This window comes from Choristoneura fumiferana, chromosome 26 (genome assembly GCF_025370935.1).
Source record: "Choristoneura fumiferana chromosome 26, NRCan_CFum_1, whole genome shotgun sequence".
NCBI classification, from domain to species: domain Eukaryota; kingdom Metazoa; phylum Arthropoda; class Insecta; order Lepidoptera; family Tortricidae; genus Choristoneura; species Choristoneura fumiferana.
Window position 1 is genome coordinate 705,663 of NC_133497.1, and position 24,958 is coordinate 730,620.

The 24,958-nt window shown below is 37.8% G+C and overlaps 1 protein-coding gene across 1 annotated transcript; it reads right to left on the minus strand.

Moving 5' to 3' along the window:
* Positions 1–9,579: 9,579 nt before the first annotated feature.
* Positions 9,580–24,119, minus strand: LOC141442600 (pyridoxal phosphate phosphatase PHOSPHO2-like; the record flags this gene model as incomplete). Its single annotated transcript, XM_074107618.1, is given in 3 exon segments — positions 9,580–11,873; positions 13,532–13,750; positions 23,931–24,119. Coding segments are annotated over 3 exon segments (558 nt in total), but the record flags the coding sequence as incomplete, so codon positions are not given.
* Positions 24,120–24,958: the final 839 nt, after the last annotated feature.

A 24,958-nucleotide genomic window follows, 5' to 3' on the forward strand; every position in this document is an offset into this window, starting at 1 on the left:
TGACTGAAGCAGCAACTGAAGTATTCCCAGTTAAAAAATCTTCTGGTGCTAGGATTCCCTGTCCACCATGGTGGGATTCTGAATGCAGTACAGCTGTGAAAAGGCGAAAAGAAATGGAGTTAAGATATAGGGCTAACATGGAACGAGGAAAACTACAACGATTTAGTGACCATAATAAAAAGAAACTAAAAAGCTTTTGAAGAAAAAGAAAGTAGATAGCTGGAGAAATTTTTGCGCTTCCCTATCTCCTAATACACACACCTCTGAAATCTGGAGGAAAATAAGGATGTTTAGAGGGGCTTTTGTTGATAACACTGCAACTAAAATAGAGCCTTCAGTAGTTGAAAAATTCTTAGATAAACTCGCTCTCCATTTGTCACAACAATCCCATTGAAAATAGAGTCAGTTTCTTGCGACAACGATAGCCAACATTTAAACCAGTCTATTTTCACTATCTGAGCTGAAAAGTGTACTATCGTATGTAATTGACTCTGCACCGGGATGCGATGGCATTCCGTATTCATTTTTAGCAAATTCCAGCGACCAAATCCTAACCTATTACTTAAGCCTTCTTAACTTCATTTTCATTTCAGGCAATATTCCTCCAGAATGGAAAACACAGTTGGTGTTGCCATTACCTAAACCAAATAAACCCGGAATGACCATAATTCACTCCGGCCAATAGCTTTATCGACCGTTTTACTTAAAATATTGGACATATGGTTAAAAACCGCCTGGAGTGGTTATTTGAAACAAAAAAAACTCTACCGGACAACCAATTCGGTTTCCGAAAAAATAAAGCACATCAGATTGCGTTGGTTTACTGGTTTCGGATTTATTATTAGCTTTTTCTCAGAATAATCGGTAGTAGCATGTTTCTGGACATAAATTCGGCATATGACAATGTAAATATAGAGATACTTATAAATAAATTGGTAAAATTGGGTGTTCCGACACGCCTCATTAATATAATTTCAGCAATGTTTCACGAAAGGATTATAAAATTAGTCTTAGATTCTGATACTTTATACAGAACTGTTTGGAAAGGTTTACCACAAGGTTCCGTTTTAAGCCCATTACTCTTTAATGTATATACTCATGATTTTCCGTCTATTCTAGTAAACCCTGTATTATCCATACAATACGCTGATGATTTGGTACTGTACTGTGCAGATAGCAGTGTCAGTGACGCTTGCGCAGTATTAAATACCAATCTTAAGCAACTGAAGTGCTACTTAGATACAAATGGTCTGGAGCTATCAATCACTAAAACAACAGCGGTCTTATTCTCAACCAGAACAAGGAAGTGTGATTTGAATCTAGTTTATGATGGTGCATTTATTCCACTTAACAACGAAGCTAAATATTTAGGTGTAGTTTTTGACAGTAGACTCTCGGCCAAAGCTCATTGCACATATGTAAAGATTAGATGTGAACGGTCTCTAAATATTTTAAGATGTCTGGCTGGAGTTTGGTGGGGTAGTCATCCATTTTACCTAAAACTAGTGTACAATGCTGTCATTAGAAGTGTATTGGATTACGGGTCTTTTTTGCTTCGTCCAGGTACAGATACCGCATTTGAAATTCTTAATAAAATCCAAAACAAGGCATTAAGAATAATACTGGGAGCCATGAAAACTAGCCCTGTTAATGCGATGCAGGTGGAATGTGTCGATCCACCGTTACATTTACGACAGCAATTCCTAGCAGATAGGTTTATTTTCCGTTCCATGCAATTCTCAAATCATCCCATTATACCTAAATTATCTTCTCTTCAAAAAGAAATAGAAACATCTTCACACTGGCGCAATAAGAGTCCTCCTTTTATCATCAACAGTTACTTAAAATTTCTACCTCTGTCAAGTTCTACCCATCGATACACAACTCTTCCTTTATATAGTGTTAAATTTGAAGTTTTATTACTTAAGCCAGCGGTATTTCTTGATTTGGGTCTTATAAAGAATACTTCAAGTGCAAAGTCATTATTCAACCATTTCCTTGATGTCCGTTGGTCTGGATGGCATTATATATACACAGATGCATCCAAACCTACATTATCTAGCTGTGTGGGAGTTGGAGTGTATCACCACCAGTTCAATATTGTGCAAAAATTAAACTTCCCCCAGAATCCTCAGTTTTTACTGGTGAAGCTTATGGGCTTTTCAAAGCTATTGAATATATTCATTTGATGAAATTAGGAAAATCCGTAATTTTTTCAGACTCAAAAAGTAGCTTACAAGCATTACTACATCCTCCATTTAAACTAAAAAATATATATCCCATATTTTTGATATTAGAGCTCTGTTACACGAGTGCAGTATCAAAGGTCTCGAGATTCAGTTTGTCTGGGTGCCAAGTCATTCTGGGATTTATGGAAATGAGAAAGCTGACAATCTGGCTCTCGAGGCCGTTCATTCCGGGGATCTTTTCCCCTATAAAAATTACACCCATGATCTCCTAGCCCTTCCTAAAAGGTATTTACGGAACTCCTGGGAGTTCTTTTGGTTTTGGAGTTCTCTAGAGACCGGAAATTATTATTATAATTTACAACAAAAAATTCCACTGAGACCATGGTTTTATAATTCAAAATTAGGCAGAAGAGAAACATCCATATTGACTCGGATGAGACTGGGCCATACGTGCGCCCCTTCTCATCTGTTTAGATTCAACATAATCAATAGTGAAGCATGTGAATGTGGAGCCGCGGTGGCTGACCTAAATCACATCTTTCTATCCTGTCCATTATATGACAGAACTTCGTTTTTGAATCATTAGTATCCCACAATATACCTCTACCTACAAGCATATTTTCCTTGCTCACCTTTCCCAATATATATAATATAATTGCATCCTTTATTTCTAAAAATGATATTAAAGTATAGTATTTACAAATTATGTAATTATTTTGCCTTTGTGTTCTACCTACCCTGACCTTCTATATTCCAAATTCCGTCTACAAACTACCCCTTTCCCGCGTCCAATTCCCTAACTTGAAAATGGCTTAAGGGCAACACTAAAGCCAAGTCCAGTAACAAAAAAAAAAAAAAAAAAAAAAAAAAGAAAAGCTTTCAACAAATACACTGCTGGGTGCGGCATAAGACCAAGGAGAAAAAAGAGAAAAACCAATCATAATTTGATTGCTTAGTAGCGACTAGCGACATCTCTTGTCTGGGTGAGCGGTTGGTTCCGAAAGAATGTGACGTCTGTCGACGCAACATAGATGTCGCTAGTGCTGCTGCTTAAGTAGCATAGTAGAAATAAGCAACCTGAGATATGTATGCAGAGGAAAAATTCGTGTCTAGATTCCTGTCCAGCAGTGGTGTAGGGGTTATAGCACGCAGCACGGATTGCTGAGGACCTGGGTTCGATTCCCAGTGCTGGTCTCTTTCTGGTTTTTCTGTGCATCCATGTCTCAGTTTGTATTTTCGATAAGGTATACGTCTCATTTTCCATTCATTCATTCACTCATTTATCAGTGATGTAAGAAAGTGAATCTTGTGCCAAACATCATTGCTGCGTGCTATGGAAGACCAAGAAGAGGAAGGTATATGTGTCATTCATTCAATCAGTCGTTCGTTCGTGATAGAAGACAGTTAAGTTTCCAACAAACAGGAATGCTTTTTGCTACGTAAGATCGAGGAGAAAGACAAAAACCTTCTTCTTATGCGTATGCGTCAAAAAAAGAGTGTTTTTGTCTCATTTACCATTCGTTCATTGGTGGTTCATGTTTAAAACAACTAACCTAAAACCCAAGTACAGTAAATTAAAAAAAAATAGGCAATTAACATACATCAGAAACAAATATATTTTCCAGGGACCCGGATGAAATAAATACATTAACAATATCTTCTGTGTTACTTTTTTATGTTCTAAAATTAACTATTTTGTCTTCTAGATCCGCCTGGTTTGCCCCGACGGCACGCGCCTCACCAAAGACATAGAGATCGTGCGGAAATGCGCGTGCGGCAAGAAGTGTGCGCGCGCGCCGCCCTTCCAGAACTAAGACTGAGGCCAACTTGACAGGTGGAGGTGCGGGGATAGTTAAAAAAAAAGTTTTTTTTGGGGAATGTTCTTTTTGTACTGGCCTTGTCGTTTAACTAACTGTACAAAATTTCAAGTCAGTATATTTGTGGTGTTTTAGACAAAATACAATACATAATGGTAATCTCATATAAAGCATTTTTGAGAAATTGACATATTTTCAGGATTCTTTTCAAATATACCTGAACTCATACTTATTAATAATAATAATTCATTTATTTCAAACACACGTCCATAGATGGTTAGTATGTACTCGTAATATTAAATAGTACAACTATGTTCTCAGACACAATCAAAAAATTTTACTAAAAAATGTGCTAAGTATATCAAATTACTTTGATGTATTTTGTTATTTATTCTCTTTAAATTCTAAAGAGTTTGACAAGTTTCACGTAGTATGAAAATTAAATAGTAATCAGGTTATTTCGTTCTCATTTTACTGGCATTTTTATCACTCTTTTAATTTACGAGTATGTATTGCCTTCGCTTGTAAATAATAATGTACCTAACCTAATCTTGCGAATCGAATTTTACTCATTTCCTTTCATCCAATTGTCTTGAAAATTTGTACATAGCTCTAGCGAAAGCGAAATCATTAAGTACAGTCAACGAAACGGCATGTTTAAAAATTAGATTTTTAGTTTATTACTGTGACCATTCATTTTTTTAGACTATCCCCATTATCTTGTTGTATGATACTATAGCATGCACTAGACCTGTTTGGTTAAAAGCATGAGTACTCCGTTTTAGGGTTTAAATCCGATGCCGATCAAACACAATTCTTACTTAACCCCTTTTCTACCATTTTGTATTAATCTGAACGTGGTTGCGAAATTCTACTAAAATAGTAGTTTTTCTTGACCATTGGCAACACCCGTTTGACAGGACTGAAGCAACCTTAAAGGCCTTGTCACACTTGATGCGTTCTATAGCCAGTTATGCTAATCTAACGCAGCTCACAGTTTAAGTGAACTTCATAATATATATTTTTTAAATACAGACACCCGAAAATATTCCAGCCCCAGCTCCGCCCATACAACAGGCCCAATAAACTGAATCATTAATCATTATGTATTTTATTACACATATACACTAAAAAAGTATTAAATAAAATGAATTATCCTAATTCCCGACAATTCTGTCGGATAACTAGGATAAGTTATAATAGTTTCGGAAAAAGTTGCACAATAAAACAGTTTTGGGCGTTACTTTAGAGCTCCGGTCTATGTGTTGTAGGAAAATAGCATATTACAATTTTCTTTCATATACTTAACATACCTTGCTGACAATATTGAATGATAAAATTGACAAAAATCGAATGTCTCGTTCTAATTAAATCACTGACATAAATCACAATAACACAAAATACAAGATTTATTAAATAGCCGAAAACTAAAGGATGTAGATCGCACCCTGTGTGACAAAGCCTAAATCTGCAGACAATAATTTTGAGCGGGAAATGTCTCAGTAGCATTTAGGATTGTTACTTCTGTAGACATTCAAAATAAAATACGAATTTACACTGTACATGAACAAACGTAGTTGCGGCCTAAATGTGTAATGGAATTATCGATTTCCACTAGAAATCTCTAGAAGTACCATGGTAGTCTTGTAGCGTAATGACATGCAACAGTAGAAAACTAATATAAAATAGTGACAGTTGACTTTAAAGAATTTATTTTCTACTGTTTCATGTCGTAATTTTATATCTACAAACCGTCTTATTTTTGATGTATGACTTTAAATTTGAAAAAATAAACATAATTGCTGATCCTTTTTGAAAAATTGTACGCGTTACTGGGTATATGTTATTAAACATTTAATTTTAATCGCATTGCAAGATTGTTGACATTATTGTGTACCGATGTATAAAAAATACGAGGTAGACAAAAATATAAACTTTTCTTTTTATTAAGTCGCTAAATTTACCTGAGTTTTAGTTAGAATAAAATCTACTGAAGGAGTCAAATTTGCTATGGTATTAAATAATATAAATTTCGAAATCATAACGGTTTTTAGAGCAGTTAGCGTTTTTTCTGTGGTACTTCGAATAATGTAATAAAAACATAACCTCACTTTTGATTAAGTATTTAGTAAAACCATTATGTAGTTTTAAATACCTAAGCACGATAGGTTAAAGATGTACTGAGTATTTTACCCATTTTTATTACAATTTTTAGAAAAATACGAAATTGTTGTAACAGAAATAAATAGCAATGAAATTAAATTATGTGTTCATTATAATTATAATTAATATTTATTACTTTCAAGTTTTGTTTAAGTCTATAGTATTTTTAACTTAGGCATAATGCTAGCTTTAACTGCCCAGTCATTTTTGAATTTCAGTTTAGTCACAAATACGTGGCATTTGCTCTCATAAATGTTGCCATAATTTCACAAAAACTACTTAAAATTATATTTCTTGTGGCCTATGTTTGGCCTATTAATTAAGTAATCTTATCACATACTAAGCTATTTGTAAGCCATGATAAACGTAGCACTAGTTATAGAATGTACTCATATCTGTTTGTGACTGAGGTTTATTTGTAAAATAAAAATATATTAAATTTATATTTATTGCCATTCTGTTGCTAATAATTTTAGGCTTATTAAATGTAAATTTATTAGGATTTAAGAACATGTAAATCGTATTTAGCTTATTTAATATTGCATTCCGTATTTATTTTCTACCATTATGGTAGTTTTTCTGTATGGGTATCACTGATAAACGTTTGGCGTTTTGAATGCCGTAGTCCTTTATGAAATAACAGAAGGTAATACCATTATTTTGCAGGTGGTAGACCTTGTGCAAGGTCCGCCCGGATTGCTACCACCATCTTGCTCGTTAATCCTGCCGTGAAGCAGCAGTGCTTGCACTGTTGTGTTTCGGCGTGGAGAGTAAGACAGCCGGTGAAATTACTGGCACGTGAGGTATCCCATCTTAGGCCTCTAGGTTGGCAACGCGTCTGCAGTACCCCTGGTGTTGCAGATGTTTATGGGCGGTGGTGATCTCATACCATCAGGAGACCCATTTGCTCGTTTTCCATCCAGTCAAAAAAAAAAAAAATACTAAAGACAGAAACTAATCAATAAAATAGTCATACTAGCTATTCAAAGCTGGAAAATTTGATAGCTTAATAGTTGGACCTATCGACTTCCAAGCAGATAGTCGTGAGTTCTCGCATCTCTAACTTTTTCGGAAATTACATTTCAAGTTTAACATCATGAGGAAGCCTTCACCACCTGTGAAGAAATTCAATGATGTGTGTGAATTTTCTAATACGCACTGGGCCTGCGTGGGAACTATGACCCAAGCCTTCTCATTCCGAGAGGAGGCCTGTGCCTTCAGTGACCGAGATGAGACAAGCTGTCCAATTCAGAAATACATAATTCTATAGATATTAGGACTAAAACAATATTACGTAAAAGTATTTATGCCCCCTTTTGTTATTTTTAAGGCCTTTAAAAGCGGACGAAACGCCGACAGTCAAGTTGTCTTAAGCTTTACTTGTTACAAGTCACATGATCTTGTAATTAAATAACTTTGAAACAACGCAATAAACGACCTAATATATACAAATGGAACAAAGAGGCGAACTTTGTTTATATGTTTTGTACAGATAAATCTGGAATTACATTATGTTACTGATAGAAAGCTACGCTATAAGAAACTTTTTTTCTCAGAAAAGTAGTCACTGGACAGCTAGTACTAAATATATTTGATATCAGTATTAAAACTAAACACAATGGACAAGTCTATCCAAACTGCCAGTGTTGCCATTACAAAAATATTCTTGCCATGTCATATTTCGAAATATTCTTGCCATGTCATATTTCGAAAATCTACCATAAAAATTAAAGCGGGTAGATAGATTTGTCTATTTTATTTTATAGGATGGACGAAAGAAACAAAAATCGATGATAAACTTTGTTTCTAACAAAATATATATTTTAACAAACCATGTCATTATGAGTACAATCATTGATCAATTAATTACGAGTATAATAAAATTGCATTATTTAATAGCTCAAGAGATGGTCAAAAAAAGTGACAGTTTTTTGATTTTTGACAAATTTAGTTTGTCGCGTATAACTTTTGCCTCGTAATCAGTGAGTTTTAGTAACAAAGTCAAAATATAGATGGCGTTGTGTTCTATTTTTTGTTTCTGAGTCCATAATTTAGCGTAAGTAAATGTTAAGTGTTTTAAGTTTATTTGGATCGATGTGATGCTTGTATCTACTTTTCTATACTATACTGAAACATTTTAAGTTAACCTTGAAATTTCCAAACTTATATACCTATCTTTTGAATGGCTGGTCCGATTTTAACCGAATTTAGCTTAAAATAAGCCTTGGAAAGCCAGTTTTTTGATGATATGAATAGCATTTAAATAAATCTACGGGCTTAGACAGTACGATGTCATTTACAGACAAACCAATAAGTAACAAGTCTTTAGTAGATCTTTAAAATCAGTATGGTATAGTGAAGACAGTCTTGTATCAAGTGATGTCATCGTTTTATGCGCTTTTTTAAAAACTACAAATAATAACTATTGTCTATGAACTTTATAATTTATTTGATGTAATAAAAAGGATGTTAGATATATATTTTTTGTTTCATTCAAGTTTTTCCATAGTTCGTTCTAAATATTTTATTTCTGAAACAACATTATTATAACAACTAGCTTTTGCCCGCGGCTTCGCCCGCGTGGTATTCGGTTATCGCGCGCTGTTCCCTCGGGAACTGTGCATTTTTTCGGGATAAAAAGTAGCCTATGTCACTCTCTGGCCCATAAACTATCTCTATGCCAAAAATAACGTCGATCCGTCGCTCCCTTTCGACGTGAAAGACGGACAAACATACAAACACACACTATCGAATTTATAATATTGGTATGGATATTTTTTCCCACAATTATCATTAAAGTAATCTATAGCTTTATTGTCTAATGCACTTGGAATCACGTTCGTTATCACCGCTTCTGTCTTACTCTGGACTCTTAAGAAATCCTGAAACCAACCGGCTTCATTATACTAGCAAAAGAAATTAGGACAAATAAGATTATGAGAAATGAAGAAATGCGTCATTAAAATCATGGCGCATTTAGCTTTTAAGTTTATGTATGTAAAGTTAATGTATTATTGTACTACTACAGTCACCAGCACCAATATCTGACACAACAAGCGTGCATAAATATCTGATACGACTCTATTTCTAGGGCCGGAAGGACGTGTCAGATATTTTTGCACGCTCCGCTGTGGCAGATATGAATGCTGGTGACTGTATAACAATTTGATCTCGTTTTTTTATATCATTTTATTCGACCAGCTGGTCCATCCATGAGGGAGGCATGTCCAACAGTGGACGTCCTACAGCTGATATGATATGACTTCGACCAGCTTTCATTTAATTTATGTTTTTGGTGAATTCGTGTTGCCACCGAAATTTTCTGATTCAGTTCCCCGCGGTCAAATTAAATTCACCTGTACCAACGTGTATGTAGTTCTATGTATTGTTGGTGAACAAAAACAACGATAAACGAGGTAGAATAACATTTATTAAGTTCATCACATAGCTCATAAGATTAAATCAGTTGCATACAAAAATAAATAAAACAATTACAGATCTAGAAGTGGACGCAAATAATTTATACTTATAAGACATTTATAAGATCTCAAACTAGCCTGACAAATTATTATACAAACCTTAGGTGATTGATTCGTATGCTTTCTGTGTCTCTAAAACTTTCTAAGTTAGCTAGAAGACATGACTTAAGTGATAAGTTCGCTGTACACAATAGTATGCGTATATCTAAATATACCTTCACATTGTTGAATATTTTTTGTCATTACATAACATTTGGTCTAATGATCGTTTGTCATAATTTATCCAGTTAAAACTGATGTTGCGGTAACTCTTACAGTGATTTCAGTATAATTTGACTTAGACGAAGCAGTCATTCGACCAAATTGCATTAGAACAAAAAATATTCGATCACAAAATTTGGCCTAATTATACTAGTTTCGTCAACATATAATATTTTGACAGCGAGCTAAAGAAATAAAATAAATAAATAATTATTTTCATATTATTTTATACGTGATGTTACAAAAATACCCGTAAATTGGAAATTTCATTTAATAATATTGTAAATCTGTTTAAAAAAAATATACCTCGTTGAGTTTCTTGCCGGATTCTTCTCAACAGAGGTTTTTCCGAACCGGAGGTAGATTTTTTTTGACATTCATAAGTGCTTGTTATAGCCTAAATTGAATAAAGATATTTTGCCTTTGACTTTGAACTAAAGTCACAGACGTTGTGTCACTGGCACCGGAATGTGCTCCGTATGTGACACGTATACGAGTCACTGACATAGAAGTGACAACTGTGGCATACGCGTAGGCATAGCGTAAGAGCTTAGTGAATCGTTCCCGTGGCCGAACGTGTCAACATTTACTCATTCATTTAATTCATTTCCTTTTGTAAAATCAGTTCTTTTTGTAGCTGTGTGTGTAATTATTCACTTCAACTCTTGTGGCACTACCTATATTACCCCTCTGTTAGATAATCTATGCTAACTTTGGTAACAACAGATTACTATACTTCGTTTTTTTGGCATTAGAAAAAGGGTAAACCATCTTGACGAGTCTTTTTATTGAAAAACCTTTGTAAAAAAACAGTAAGTATTACTTATAATACCAAAATGATATAAATGATCATATGTTCTTGCTAATTGTTACATATTTGCTGTTCAAAAGTGTTTTTAATAAAAAGACAATTCACGATCGCTTAAACCTACTTTCTTTGTGTTTAATAATTTATCATATTTTTACGGGTAATTTTATAGCACGTTATAATTAAATCCATCACTATATAGAACAAAGAAAAAATAAAGATAAATAAAGATTTACTTACTTACTTAACCATACCAATACCACATATTATATATGAGTAATAATTACTAAGTAACATACATAGGCTGTTTGTTACTGAACCAGTGAGATACGCCTTTGGTCTCATCTGTACTTAATATCAGAGTTAATCACGTTCAGTTTTATGTAAAAAAAAATACTAGACCCGCTTTGACAGCCCTTGTTAATACCACCTCCGGCGGTGAGCCAGCTCCTTGTCTCAATATAGCGAGTGTCGATTCTGTAACTTAGCAACTACCGCGTAATACAGGTCTGCAATAACAATACTTTCATTTGATTTATACTTAAATTTTCGCATACCAACATTTACTTTTCATCACACTTGCTCGTAAGCAGTTTCGTATATCACCTAAATAAAACCCAAGGGCCACTATTGTTTATTGACTTATAAACCGACTTCAAAAAAGGAGGTTCTCAATTCGACTGTATGTTTTTTTGTATGTTTAAAATTGTTTTTTGTTCTAAAGAACAAACTTCCGAGGTGGTCCCATTGTCACCAAGTCAGTATATGATGATGGGATCCTAAACAAATCAAGGGCAACACTCAAATTTTATAAGCACACCTATAGCGATTTTAGCTTTTTCTATTTGTTGTAGGGACGCCTACCAATTCGTTAATTCTTTAATCCCTACATTCATTCAGCCATGTTCAGGTTACGCTTTAAAACAATTAATATTTACGTTAAAAAAATGTATAATGTACCTTATCAAGTATAGTTTGCTGTACTTGTTGCTAACCTAACCTAACCTTACTCTAGGCTTCCTGGAAGTAGTTCCTCCAGGATAGTATCACAGGTGTCCCAAGGTACCACCTTGGCCTTTATGTGGGGCGCGGGGGACGCCAGGGTCTTCTTTATTAAGTCGTCCAGGGGGTAGCCCCGGCGGGGGAACACTGTGGCCTGAGGAAGAAGGGAACATTGTTATAACATCTTCATCATCACCATCACCACCTTGTCTGTGTTCTATTAAAGCCAATATTAGTACTCCAGCATCCTCATTATCATCATCACGATCACTATCATCATCATCACGATCACCATTATCATTATCATCATCATCATTATCATCTCCATCATCACCATCATCATCATCACGACCACCATCATCATCGACATCACCATCATCATCATCATTATCATCATCATCACCATCACCCTCATCACCATCATCACAATCATCATCATAACAGCCGTAGGACGTCTAATGGTGGACATAGGCCTCCCATAGACCTCCAGTTGCTTCGGTTAGAAGTGCTCTGTTTCCACCGTGAACTCGTTTTAACCAGGTCATCCGTCCAATCTCGTTGGTGGACGTCCTACGCTGCGGCGGCCTATCCGCGGCGGTTATTATTATAATATCCCTATGCTAAAAAAAAATGTATCTTCTTTTAAACTAACATCTGGTAGCATGGTGAACGGTTGTTTTGCTCAGATGATGAGCTCTTGTTAGGTTCGAAACGATAGATAGTTGATAGATAGGTGGGTGTGATTTGTGTCTTACATTGTGGAGGTGGAGGAACTGCATGAACACGCATTTCTTGCATAAATGTAGCTGCTCGTATCATAAGATGAGCAAATTGTTACAGTTCATTGATATGGACCTAACACCTAATTAACACCTTATTTAATAAATTACTTATGGAAGAGTTCAATGACACATTACAATTGTTTACGTTAAAATGCGGTCTACCGATTTCGCGCTCACCAGTTGGCGCCACTGTAGACAAAGGTCCTGCCTGAAGCATAGTGGTTACTTTGTTATACGGGCGTGAAAACAAAATTTACATTTAAATCATATTTAATACCTTAAAACCGTACCAAAAAAATATCGAGCATGCCACAGTGTTGCGTAGTCCCGTTTTGTTCGAGACAAAAGAGAGGACAAAGGTTTCCGGAAGACAAAACTGTCTCAAAACACAGACATTCATTGCCCCGTAACGCATATTTGCCATAATTAATTACCTATTGCAAAATATTCACAAAATTATTCTAATCTCACTAATATTATAAATGCGAAAGTTTGTAAGTCTGTTTGTTTGTTACTTCATCACGTCTAAACCGCTGAACCGATTTAGATGAAATTCGGTGTACAGATAGTTTGCGTTCCGGGGAAGGACATAGGCTAGTTTTTATCCCGGAAAATGCCATAGTTCCCGCGGGATAGTGAAAACCGAATTGTACGCGGGCGGAGTCGCGGGTAACGACTAATAAATAAACCCGCGTAGCTCACCCAAAAAGTGACATTTGACATTTCGGAAACCTCTAGCTACACTAGCGCCCCTATCGGCGAATTCATATGCGATACCCCTCATTGCTCGTTTTAGTTCATTGAAGTATTTATTATCTATTAATTCTACGTTTCTCCCGTCTGTTATCTCTGCCACCTACATTAGTCTGTTCATGTTTATTAATATCTCAGAAATTGGTTGTCTGGAAGAGATCGCTTTTTAGCGATAAGACCGCCTATTGTCTACCTCATTTTTTTCTATTTCTGTAATGTCTGAGTGATCTGTCTGGGTGATCAATAAATAATATTTGTATTGTATTGTATAACTTACATGTGCTGGTAGATTGGTGGCAGGACAATAATCATTCCTCCCATCCCCGGCGTAAGCGACGCGCGCATATTGCCGCCGCGCGCACCACTGCGCGAGCGCAATGGACTTGCACAGGTTGGACGGGCAGCGCGCGCAGGCCGTCTGACGCATGCACGGCTCTATGTAGAGACGGCCGTTCTCCCAGAACGCGCGGTTGGTAATGACAGCTGTCACGCAGTCCTGGAACAAAATTTGAATACGCTATTTGACAACTCCTGATTTTGCCATATAGAAAGAAAGGAAGAGAAAGAAAGAAGACATTTATTCACTAACACAGAAGACACACATATACAGCAAAATTTACACAAATAAAAAAAAATATAATAACACATGAAAATAGTAAATACATAAAATATACACAATTTTGTGTGTCCCCGCGAATGTGAAACGATCGCTGATCTTAATATTATTATGAAAATATAGATATACAGATAGTGTTTAGCGAAGATAAAATTTGAATCGGTTGAAAATTGGATTTATAGTGTTTTTTTGAAAAATCTATATACCTGTCTCTTTCTCAAACGCTTTTCTCTATGCAGCAAGTATGGCGGTACTGGCGTGTGACGTCACATGCCAGTATGTCTTTCTCTGTCTAATCTTGAATTTCAAACCTTTATAACTTTGTTATTTGTAAAGGTAGCTTAAAAATTGTTTTTCTATTCGATAACAGGCATTGTGTAGTTTTAATTTATAAAACATATACAAAATAGTCAAATACCGTATTGGTAAGCAAGCTAAACGGTCTGCCACTTCCTCCGATTAAAAAAAAACTTGTAAGTAAATACGTCTTATGTTGTTGTCAGTGTAATTATTTTGAAAAAATGACTTTCTGCCAAGTTTTTTGCGGCGCATTCTTCTTGGCAATGATGGTCTTTCCGAAAGCGCTGGTAGTTTCAAATTATTTTCCTTGTAAATTTGATATAGGTACTTACTACCATCATGAATTTGTTCAAATTTTTCCACCAAACACTGCATTTCTGCATTTGGTGCGCTCGACTTTAATGAAAAATTTGCACTTTAAACTTGAATATTTCGCAAACGTATCCCGTCGCCCCCCCCCCCCCCCTTCAAAATCTAAACCGGTGCGTGCAAAAATTTTAAAAAATTCAGGATAGTAGTATATACCTTAACTTGGAATATTCCGTACAAAATACGAAATCCTTTGAAAAATATTACTTAATTTTTCGTAATGGCTACGGAACCCTATATCGGGCGTGTCCGACACGCTCTTGGCCGGTTTTTTTACTGCTAGTACCTTTGAAAAGACCGAATTACCCTCGAATTCTCATTCCATGGATCTCTGCATGAGCTATTTATGGCAGGTAGGTATTGTAACGTAGCCTTGTAACATACAAATGTGGTTGTATAGCACGATACCACACTATACCCACCGGGGTATGTCGTAAAGTCATTCCCCATCATCATCATCATCATCAGCCGGAAGACGTCCACTGCTGAACAAAGGCCTCCCCCTTAGAACGCCACAATGAACGACAACTCGCCACTTGCATCCGGTTGCCCGCAACTCTCACGATGCCGTCAGTCCACCTGGTGGGGGGCCTGCCAACGCTTCGTCTTCCGGTTCGTGGTCGCCACTCGAGGACTTTTCTCCCCCAACGGTTATCTGTTCTTCGAGCCATGTGGCCCGCCCATTGCCACTTCAACTTGCACATTTTTCCAGCTATGTCAGTGACTTTAGTTCTTCGACGAATTACCGTATTCCGGATTCTATCGCGCAAAGAAACTCCAAGCATAGCTCTCTCCATAGCTCGTTGCGTGACTCTGAGCCTCTAAGAGGCCAACAGTCAAGGACCAAAGTCATTCCCCAAGGCTTTCATTATTCCAAAACCATTAGTTTGATTGTTTGTTCGCTTTATATGTCAGGGTTACCAAACACTATTGAAATAACTTAACCAACCAAAAGTTGGAAAGCCCCGACTTCGTCACTTCAAAGTTGAATATCTCAAGAACGGCTGAACCGATATTGATAAAACATGTCTAAGAACCATCGCTAGAAAACCTGCTTTCAATTTGAAAAAACCGCGTTCAAATCGATCCACCCGTTTAAGAGCTACGGTGCCACAGACACACACAGCGGTCAAACTTATAACACCCCTCTTTTTGCTTCGGAGGTTAAAAAGGATTTGTTAAGAATTTAATTTTTAGCACAAGATTTTTTGATGACTATAGTTTCTGTTGGACTGTACTTGCATTAAAAAAAGCCGTGATGGCTAGTGGTTTGACCTATGGCCTCTCAAGCAGAGGATCGTGGGTTCAAACCCCGGCTCGCACCTCTGAGTTTTTTGACATTCATGTGCGAAATTACCTACATTTGAAATTTACCATGAGCTTCACGGTGAAAGATAACATCGTGAGGAAACCTGCACAACCTGCGAAGTAATTCAATGGTGTGTGAGAAGTTCCCAATGCGCACTGGGCCCGCGTGGGAACAACGGCCCAAGCCCTTTCATTCTGAGAGGAGGCCTGTCCCCAGCAGTGCGCACGCGAACAATCGAACTGAAGCGTAGTGTAAAACTCGAGCATCAAACCCATTTTCTCGGCTCGGGTGATATGAACGACTCGGGTAAAACGGCTCGTTTTATGCTCTTGTCGTACAATGCACTATTGACTTTGGCTTTGAAACATGAAAAACATGTTAGCAGTTATTGTGTGCACCTAATTAACCTAAGTGGTTTTCAGTTTGAACAACAAAAAGCATATTCTGTACCCACTGCTATTCACGGGCAGCGATAGCAGTTCGTAAGCTACCATTATCAGAAGGCTACGTCGTAATATTTGTAATAACTCGCATCTACTGAAGGGTTGTTCCAATTCAAATACGTTAATGTGTCGATAATTTTGTGTCGATACAAAGTATTCGAGGTCGAAAATATCGTTAAGCTTTCGTACCTTGAACCTTGTCACTACCTTCTGTCAATTTTATACAGCAAGGCTACTACGAAACTCGTAACTCGAAGTTCGTGTCGTGCGGTCCCTCTCGCTCTCGTATCAAACAGTGTAAGTGTCAGAGGGACCGCACGACACGAACTTCGAGTTTCGAGTTTCAGAGTAGCCCAGCAGAAGTTCAAACAAGAAGTGTTGGCGGACGACAAGGTATAGTAGTGCCACGAGAGTTGAAGTGAATGATTACACACACCGCTACAAAAATAACTGATTGTATAAAAGGAGAATAAATTAAACGAATGAGTTAATGTCAAAATCCTGCTGTCGTGTAACTTCAACTCTGGTGGCACTACCTATAGTAAAGTGTAAAGATTTCTTTGATTTCGACTGTACACTTAAAGTTACAGCGTGAGTACAGGCACGAATTTCTCCTATGCACACATATCTCAGGTTGCTTTTTAGGGTTCCGGAGCCAAAATGGCAAAAACGGAACCCTTATAGTTTCGCCAAGTCCGCCTGTCCGTCTGTACGTCCGTATGTCACAGGCATTTTACTCGAAAACAATAAGATGTATATCAATTAAATTTGGAGTACAGGTGTCTTGTCAAAGCCGCTATTTAGTTTTGTAGTTAAATGCACTGCATACACGTAACAGAAATTGCAAAAAATTTTTTAATTCGCATCAACGTGTAGCACATACAGTTGTGGTCATATAATTAAGAACGATTTTTTATAGAGAAGATTTTTTCAAACTGACAAGTGTTACTAACTGCATGTATATTTTTGTACTTCTCTCGGTATCGTAAAACTTTTCCGTACTAGCGGTAAATTCATTTATACATATAATTGGCTAAAAAATAAATAGATAAACTTTATACATTACATCTAAACCTAGTATTACTACTTACTGGCTGGTCATATAATTAAGAACGCTGAATAGTTTATTTTTTATTCAAATTTAAATAGAGAACGGCCCGCCGCTTTGTGGTTTTAGGTTATTATTCGTATAATTTTGGCGCCATTTAGTGCCGTAAAAGTCTTTAAAGGCGATTGCTTCATATAAAAACAATGGGGAAAAATAAAAGTTGTGATAAATCTACAAGAGAAGTAATACTAAAACTTCGCGACAAGAATTGGTCATATAAACACATAGGCGATCATCTGCAATGTTCAAAAACTATGGTTTTCCACGCCATAATGCATTTTGCCACGTATCAAACTACTTCAAATGTTCCGCGTGTACCTAAACAAAGAAAGTCATCTCGTCGAGATGATCGAAATATTGTTCGTTTGGCAAAACAAAATCCTTTTAAAGGGTCTAATGAGTTGAGAAAAGAATATTTTGGCGAAAACGATCTTTCAGCAATCTCGGCACGCACTATTCGAAGGCGTTTGGTAGAAGAAAAGTTGTACGGAAGGATAGCAAGGAAGGTGCCTATGTTGAAACGGTGTCATAGGCAAGCCCGGCTTGCATTTGCAAGAAGATATGAAAACTGGACAGTCAGACAGTGGAAAAACGTTATTTTTTTCTGACAAGACAAAGATAAATAGGGTATGTTCTGATGGCAAACGATATGTAAGACGGCCTCCAAATAAAGCATTCGACCCAAAGTACACAAAAGCATAGCGGGGGAAATGTAAAAATTTGGGGATGTTTTTCTGGACATGGTGTTGGACTTGTTAGGCTGATAGAAGGAAACATGGATCAATTTCAATACAAAAACATACTGGAAGAAACAATGTTACCATATGCTGAAGGCGTGCTTCCGGTTATTTGGACATTCCAGCACGACAATGATCCCAAGCATACTGCACGTACCGTTAAGGAATTCCTCACATCGCAATCAGTTTCTGTCTTAGATTGGCCAGCCAACAGCCCCGATCTTAACCCAATAGAGCATCTTTGGTGCGAAGTCAAGAAAAAGGTTTCAAATCGACAGTGTGGCAATTTAAGAGAACTGTATGACGTATTCTTAGAAGAATGAAACTCTATCTCTCTCGCGAAATGTCAAAATTGATAGATTCAATGCCTCGCCGGTGTAAGGCAGTAATAAAAAGCCGTGGACATGCTACTAACTATTAATTTTAGTTAAAATATATTAAATTGCTTTTTTTTTCTGTACAAACTTCACGTTAGTGTGATTTAGTTAATCTAAGTTTCAAATAAAAAAACTTTCGAACAGTTCAATAAATCGTTCTTAATTATTTGTCCAGCTTCATTACTATTTGAATTAGTTACTAAAGAGAATAAAAACAAAATTTGTAAAAAAATGACAGCAATTTTATTATTTATTCTCAATCCCGTTTGCTCTATTCATGTGGCTATTTCATAACGTAACTAGTTACTTCTAAGAAGGAACCACGACTACAAATGACATGATTTAGTTAAAAATAATCTTGAACTTCAAATCGTTCTTAATTACATGACCACCACTGTATATTCGACAGCTCTTTTGAAAAGATAGTAAGGTTTCTCAAAAACTTTTTTGACTTAGTGAAGATTTCCGGAAATAATCGCTCCCAAAGTAGCAAAAATTGTGTCTCCCTTAAACCCATCCCCCCCCCCCCCTCTATCTTGTAAACCGTTTGTCCAAAAAATATGGAAATGTAACGCTTAATAAGCACTTTCAACGAAAATTGGTTTCAACGTGATCGGATATACATTATATACCGTTTATGAGTTATTGCCGAAAACTGCTGTTGCTTCTCAACAAAAGGACGTAAGTGCCGTGAAGATACGCTCTTTTTCTGGTAATAGATTTTATGATTGCAGTATGTGTTTAAATTGTGTTATAACGCACATAATATTACATGTTTTTTTTTGTAATGGCTACGGAACCCTATCTTGAGCGTGTCCGACACGCTCTTAGACGGTTTTTTCTTTTTAGGTATGGCAAGCAGCACGGAATGCTGAGGACCTGGGTTCGATTACCAGCGCTGGTCTCTTTTCCGGTTTTTCGATTATGATATATATTAAATTATGATTAACAATCTTCTACCCATGTACAACAAGACCCTAGTGCGGTATTTAATATACAACATGTATTTGGCGCATCTATTCCTAGATCTAGGTCGACTTATCGATATAGATACAATAAAATATCGATACCAATGGACATCACTAACGCCACGTAAACATCACGCGCTTCGCGTCACATCACTAAATGAGAGCAAGTACATTCACCGACAGAAATATATCAAGTATTTACGTAAATTGTACCTTAATTAAAGTTTATACGTGAATAGTAGATTGTACAACAAGAGCATAAAACGAGCCATTTTACCCAAGACGTACGGCGAGGGTGGATAGACACGTCGAGGGTAAAATGGATTTAATGCTCGAGTTTTACACTCTGCTTTTTCACTTCGATGGCGAGGAAATAAAATAGCAACAGTGAAAACAATTGTTCACTCACTACGTTAATTTTATTTTTCATGCCATCCATCATCCCAGCCTATATACGTCCCACTGCTGGGCAGAGGCCTCCTCTCAGAACAAGAGGGCTTGGGCCATAGTTCCCACGCGGGCCCAGTGCGGATTGGGAACTTCACACGTACCATTGAATTGCTTCGCAGGTTTGTGCAGGTTTCCTCACGATGTTTTCCTTCACCGCAAAGCTCGTGGTAAATTTCAAATGTAACTCCGCACATGAATTTCGAAAAACTCAGAGGTGCGAGCCGGGGTTTGGACCCACGACCCTCTGCTTGAGAGGCGATAGGTCAAACCACTAGGCCACCACGGCTTATTTTTCATGCATTACTATATAATTATATTTTTTTTAGTTTTTATTTTGATTTGATTGATTTTTAGTTTTATATAAATAAAAAATGTGTTAAAAAAATATAAAGAAACCTCTTTGCTTGTGGCTGTTGACACCTAATTACCTTGGTCTTAGACGAAGATTTTTATGTCATTTTATGTCGCCGAGATCCAGCATAAACACCAACTTTACCAGCATGAGAAGTGAAAAATATTTTTAAGCCGAAGTTATTATTTTGAGTTGAACCGAATTCCAGTAAAACCGTGCCAGTAGCGATACATTGCGGGGTCACAATCCAAACGAGTTACGCAAGATCGATCGAGCGCCGCAGTGTATGAGCTACTGGAACGGTTTTACTGGAATTATGTGAACTAAGAAACTAAATGGTAGGAATAATTAAGTAAAAATAAATAACCTAACCGAGGTCCTAACCTGGTCCGAGGGTCACCAACGGTGCTGGCTGAAAATCAGCGCTGGGGTGTTTATTATTAACGCTTCAGCATTATGCTGAGCCAGTGTCCGATTCACAACCGCAAAGACATACTTTCCTACGTGTTGTCTATTTGTACTTAATACTATTGTTGTGTCGTGTGTTGTGAATAAATGTATTTTCTTTCTTTCTTTGTAACCATAAAAAAAAAAACATTTTTAATTAATACAAGCTTTTTTTTGCTGACTGTACTTTTTGTTGACGGTACTTGCATTGTCACCCAAACTACATTTGCATGCCAAATTTCAAGTCGATGCTATTAACCGTTGAAGAGTTCCGTCCTGCGGATACGATCCTGGCTGGACTACCAGGATGTCGCTACTAGCTTATTGTAGTCACGCGATTTACATAAGTATTCCTAATTTCAAGTCAATCTGACTACTGGGAGTTGGTCAAATTTAACTTGCAAGATTTAATTACAGACAGCTAGATAGACAACGGGACAGATGAAACTAAATAAATAGATTGTAAATATTCATTACGCCCTTACGCGTAATACGCAAAAAAAGGCCCTTGGGTTTTATATAATTGGTTGCCTGTATGTTATGTAGTGTGATGAAAAGAGTTATTATTATTGTCGAAAATACAAACTGAGACATGGATGCACAGAAAAACCAGAAAAAGAGACCAGCGCTGGGAATCGAACCCAGGTCCTCAGCAATCCGTGCTGCGTGCTATAACCCCTACACCACCGCTGGACAGGAATTTAGACACGAATTTTTCCTATGCATATCTCAGGTTGCTTATTTCTACTACGCTACTTATGCAGCAGCACTAGCGACATCTATGTTTCGCTCTCATCGAGAGACGTCACATTCTTTCGGAACCAACCGCTCACCCAGACAAGAGATGTCGCTACTAAGCAATCAAATTACTTCACGGGATACCCGTAAAAGTAACAAATTTGGAGTTGAAATAAAAAATACAAAAAGACTCCAAATAACCAATCATTATTATTATTGTATTATAAGGTAAAAATAGCCACATACATATGTTTTAATGATTGTACTTGAAACCATTGAGACAAAGGCACTAACGCAATTAGTGTCTACGCGGGAAACACGTAGCCTGTAAAGATCAGACCCGACTGCGCGCGAGCAGCGAGCGGCGAGCGATATCTGTGCCCTTAGTGTAAGTTTTTGGTTACAAAATACGTCTCGATCGCGTTCGCGTTAAAATCTCAATTTGTATGGAAACACGAACATCACAAACGTTCCGCTAGATCGCTGTTCGTGTTTGCATAAAAATTGAGATTTTAACTCGAACGCGATCGAGACGTATTTTGTAACCGAAAACTTACACTAAGGGCACTGTTCATACGAATACACGATTGAAAAACTAGGAAAAAGGATTTCCACTAGTGATGGGCCGAATGTGGTTTTAACCGAATACGAATTTCGGCCGAACTTCGGTTCTACAAACTGCCTCTAGTGAATTTTAAATACGTGTAGATAGATAAGAAAAGATTGTTAAATTTGATTGTTGAATGTTTCTCAATGTTTAATTTGTGAAAACTGTAAACCAAAAACTTTTTTTTAATTCAATTTACGTTTTTTTTTATTCGACTAGATGGCAAACGAGCAAGTGGGTCTCCTGATGGTAAGAGATTACCACCGCCCAAAGACACCTGCAACACCAAGGGGATTGCAGATGCGTTGCCAATCTAGAGGCCTAAGATGGGATACCTCAAGTGCCAGTAATTTCACCGGCTGTCTTACTCTCCACGCCAAAACACAACAGTGCAAGCACTGCTGCTTCACGGCAGGATTAGCGAGCAAGATGGTGGTAGCAATCCGGGCGGACCTTGCACAAGGTCCTACCACGTGGTAGGTAATCAAGGTTTATTAAAAGAAAAGGTTTATTTAATTTTTATTAATTTTTGTTGAATTTCGGCCGAATGCCGAAGTTCGGCTCAAGCTGCCGAAATACGGTTAAACCGAATGTAAAACGAATTTCGGCTCATCCCTAATTACCACTGAGCTGATCGCGTCCTACCAGCTCTAGAAATAGAGTCGTATTAGATATATATCCTCGCTTTGTGGGAAGCCTTTCTATAATATTCATAATCTTTAATAAATAAATAAATATACTCTATATATAACTATATATTATGGCCGATGCACTTTTTTATCATTTGCTCTTAGTATCATCGCAGCCTACATACGTCCCACTGCTGGGCACAGGCCTCCTCTCAGAACAAGAGGGCTTGGGCCGTAGTTCCCACGCGGGCCAGTGCGGATTGGGAACTTCACACGCACCATTGAATTGCTTCGCAGGTTTGTGCAGGTTTCCTCACAATGTTTTCCTTCACCGCAAAGCTCGTGGTAAATTTCAAATGTAATTCCGCACATGAATTGCGAAAAACTCAGAGGTGCGAGCCGGGGTTTGAACCCACGACCCTCTGCTTGAGAGGCGATAGGTCAAACCACTAGGCCACCACGGCTTTGCTCTTAGTACAAACTTTCAAAGTACGGGCTGTTAGTTTTCAGATCACTCAAGTCAATAATACTTGTTGTATCATGTTTTAGAATGACATTGAGAGATACATGCAAAAGGTTGCCCATAGTAAATTTTTTAGCCTGCCGTAGAAACAGAGTTATAATAAATAATCTTCTTCTCCTCTTTTAAAATATGGCTTTTCTGTCCTAATTAATAGAACAATTTCGCCACTGTCAAAGTAAACGCTCTTTGAGTGGGACGTTGTACGGTGGTTGTAGTTAAAAAAAACAAATATTTATTTGTTGTCGTAGTGTTTAGTTTCGTTTACCCGGGTTTCTAAGTATGGTTCTTTGGTATCATCAAACAAGCGGACGATGTACAATGTAAAATAAATGCGTCTCTCTCGCACTTGAGCAGGATACGCTTTGAAATAATACTATTTGTCTCGTTCACATCGACCGAGCACCGCGCCATGCCGTCCGCTCCGCTCTTTACCTATTCGTTTCCTCGTTCACTCGCTCACTCCCAGCTCCCGCTCCGTTTTAGCTCCGGAGCCAAAGGAGCGCGGACCGAGACCGAGACCGACTAAGATCGTTTACGAGGAACTAGTTCTTTTCGGTCCGCGATGGGAATTCATTCTATTTAGTTCTTAGTTCAGGACCGACTCAAGCCTAAGCTACACGGGCACGCAGTTGCCAGCACCAGGGTAGGCACTGCACTCCACTGATAGACTGGTACATCAACTGACTGAGGACCAGCTACTAACCTGCAACCGATGCTTCTCGAGCCAGTGACGCACGAAGACAGAGTTGGCGTCGGTCAGCACGACGACCTGCCAGCCGGCGGCGGCGAGGGCTGCGATCAGGCGGGCGGAGCCGGGCGTGCCGCGCATTGAACCTATAGCTGACAGCACGTCGGCTTCGCGCAGGCCTGCGGTGTACGCGTGCTCGAATACCTGAGGGGCAAGGGGAAGGGTTAACAGGGGAAGGGGTGGACATTTTGCGACATAGATGATTCGGTACTGATTATCAAATTGTAGTACAGTAAAAGGATTTTACAAGTCAATTTTTTGTTTTGTGAACATGAAACTTGATGTCATTTCTGAGAGAGTTCAATGTCAAATTACTGATAAGTCCTTTATAAAGGACTTTGGGCGTTAGAAGGAAAACGTTCGTATTTAAGTCTACTAAGTCGTAATAGTTCTCCTTTTAAATTCGTCAAAGCAAATAATCGGAAAACGACGAAGAGTTATAGCGTTTTAAATAGCCTAGAAATTATTCATCATCCCAGCCTATATACGTCCCACTGCTGGACACAGGCCTCCTCTCAGAACAAGAGGGCTTGGGCCATAGTTCCCACGCGGGCCCAGTGCGGATTGGGAACTTCACACGCACCATTGAATTTCTTCGCAGGTTTGTGCAGGTTTCCTCACGATGTTTTCCTTCACCGCAAAGCTCGTGGTAAATTTCAAATGTAAATCCGCACATGAATTTCGAAAAACTCAGAGGTGCGAGCCGGGGTTTGAACCCACGACCCTCTGTTTGAGAGGCGATAGGTCAAACCACTAGGCCACCACGGCTTCGTTTTAGAAATTATTAATTTCATCATATTCATTTAAGCGTTCGGTTCAGACATCGTTTGCTCTTTTTATAGCTCGGTTACGTGTTCAGGTGTTATTTACTATATTTATAAGGCACGTGAAATTCACAGGAAAGCAGCCGTGTGATTACGCTGGCGTTACGTCAGAAGTAATCTTTTGCTCATGCCGTGAGGTGAGCTCCACCCGCGAGAAGT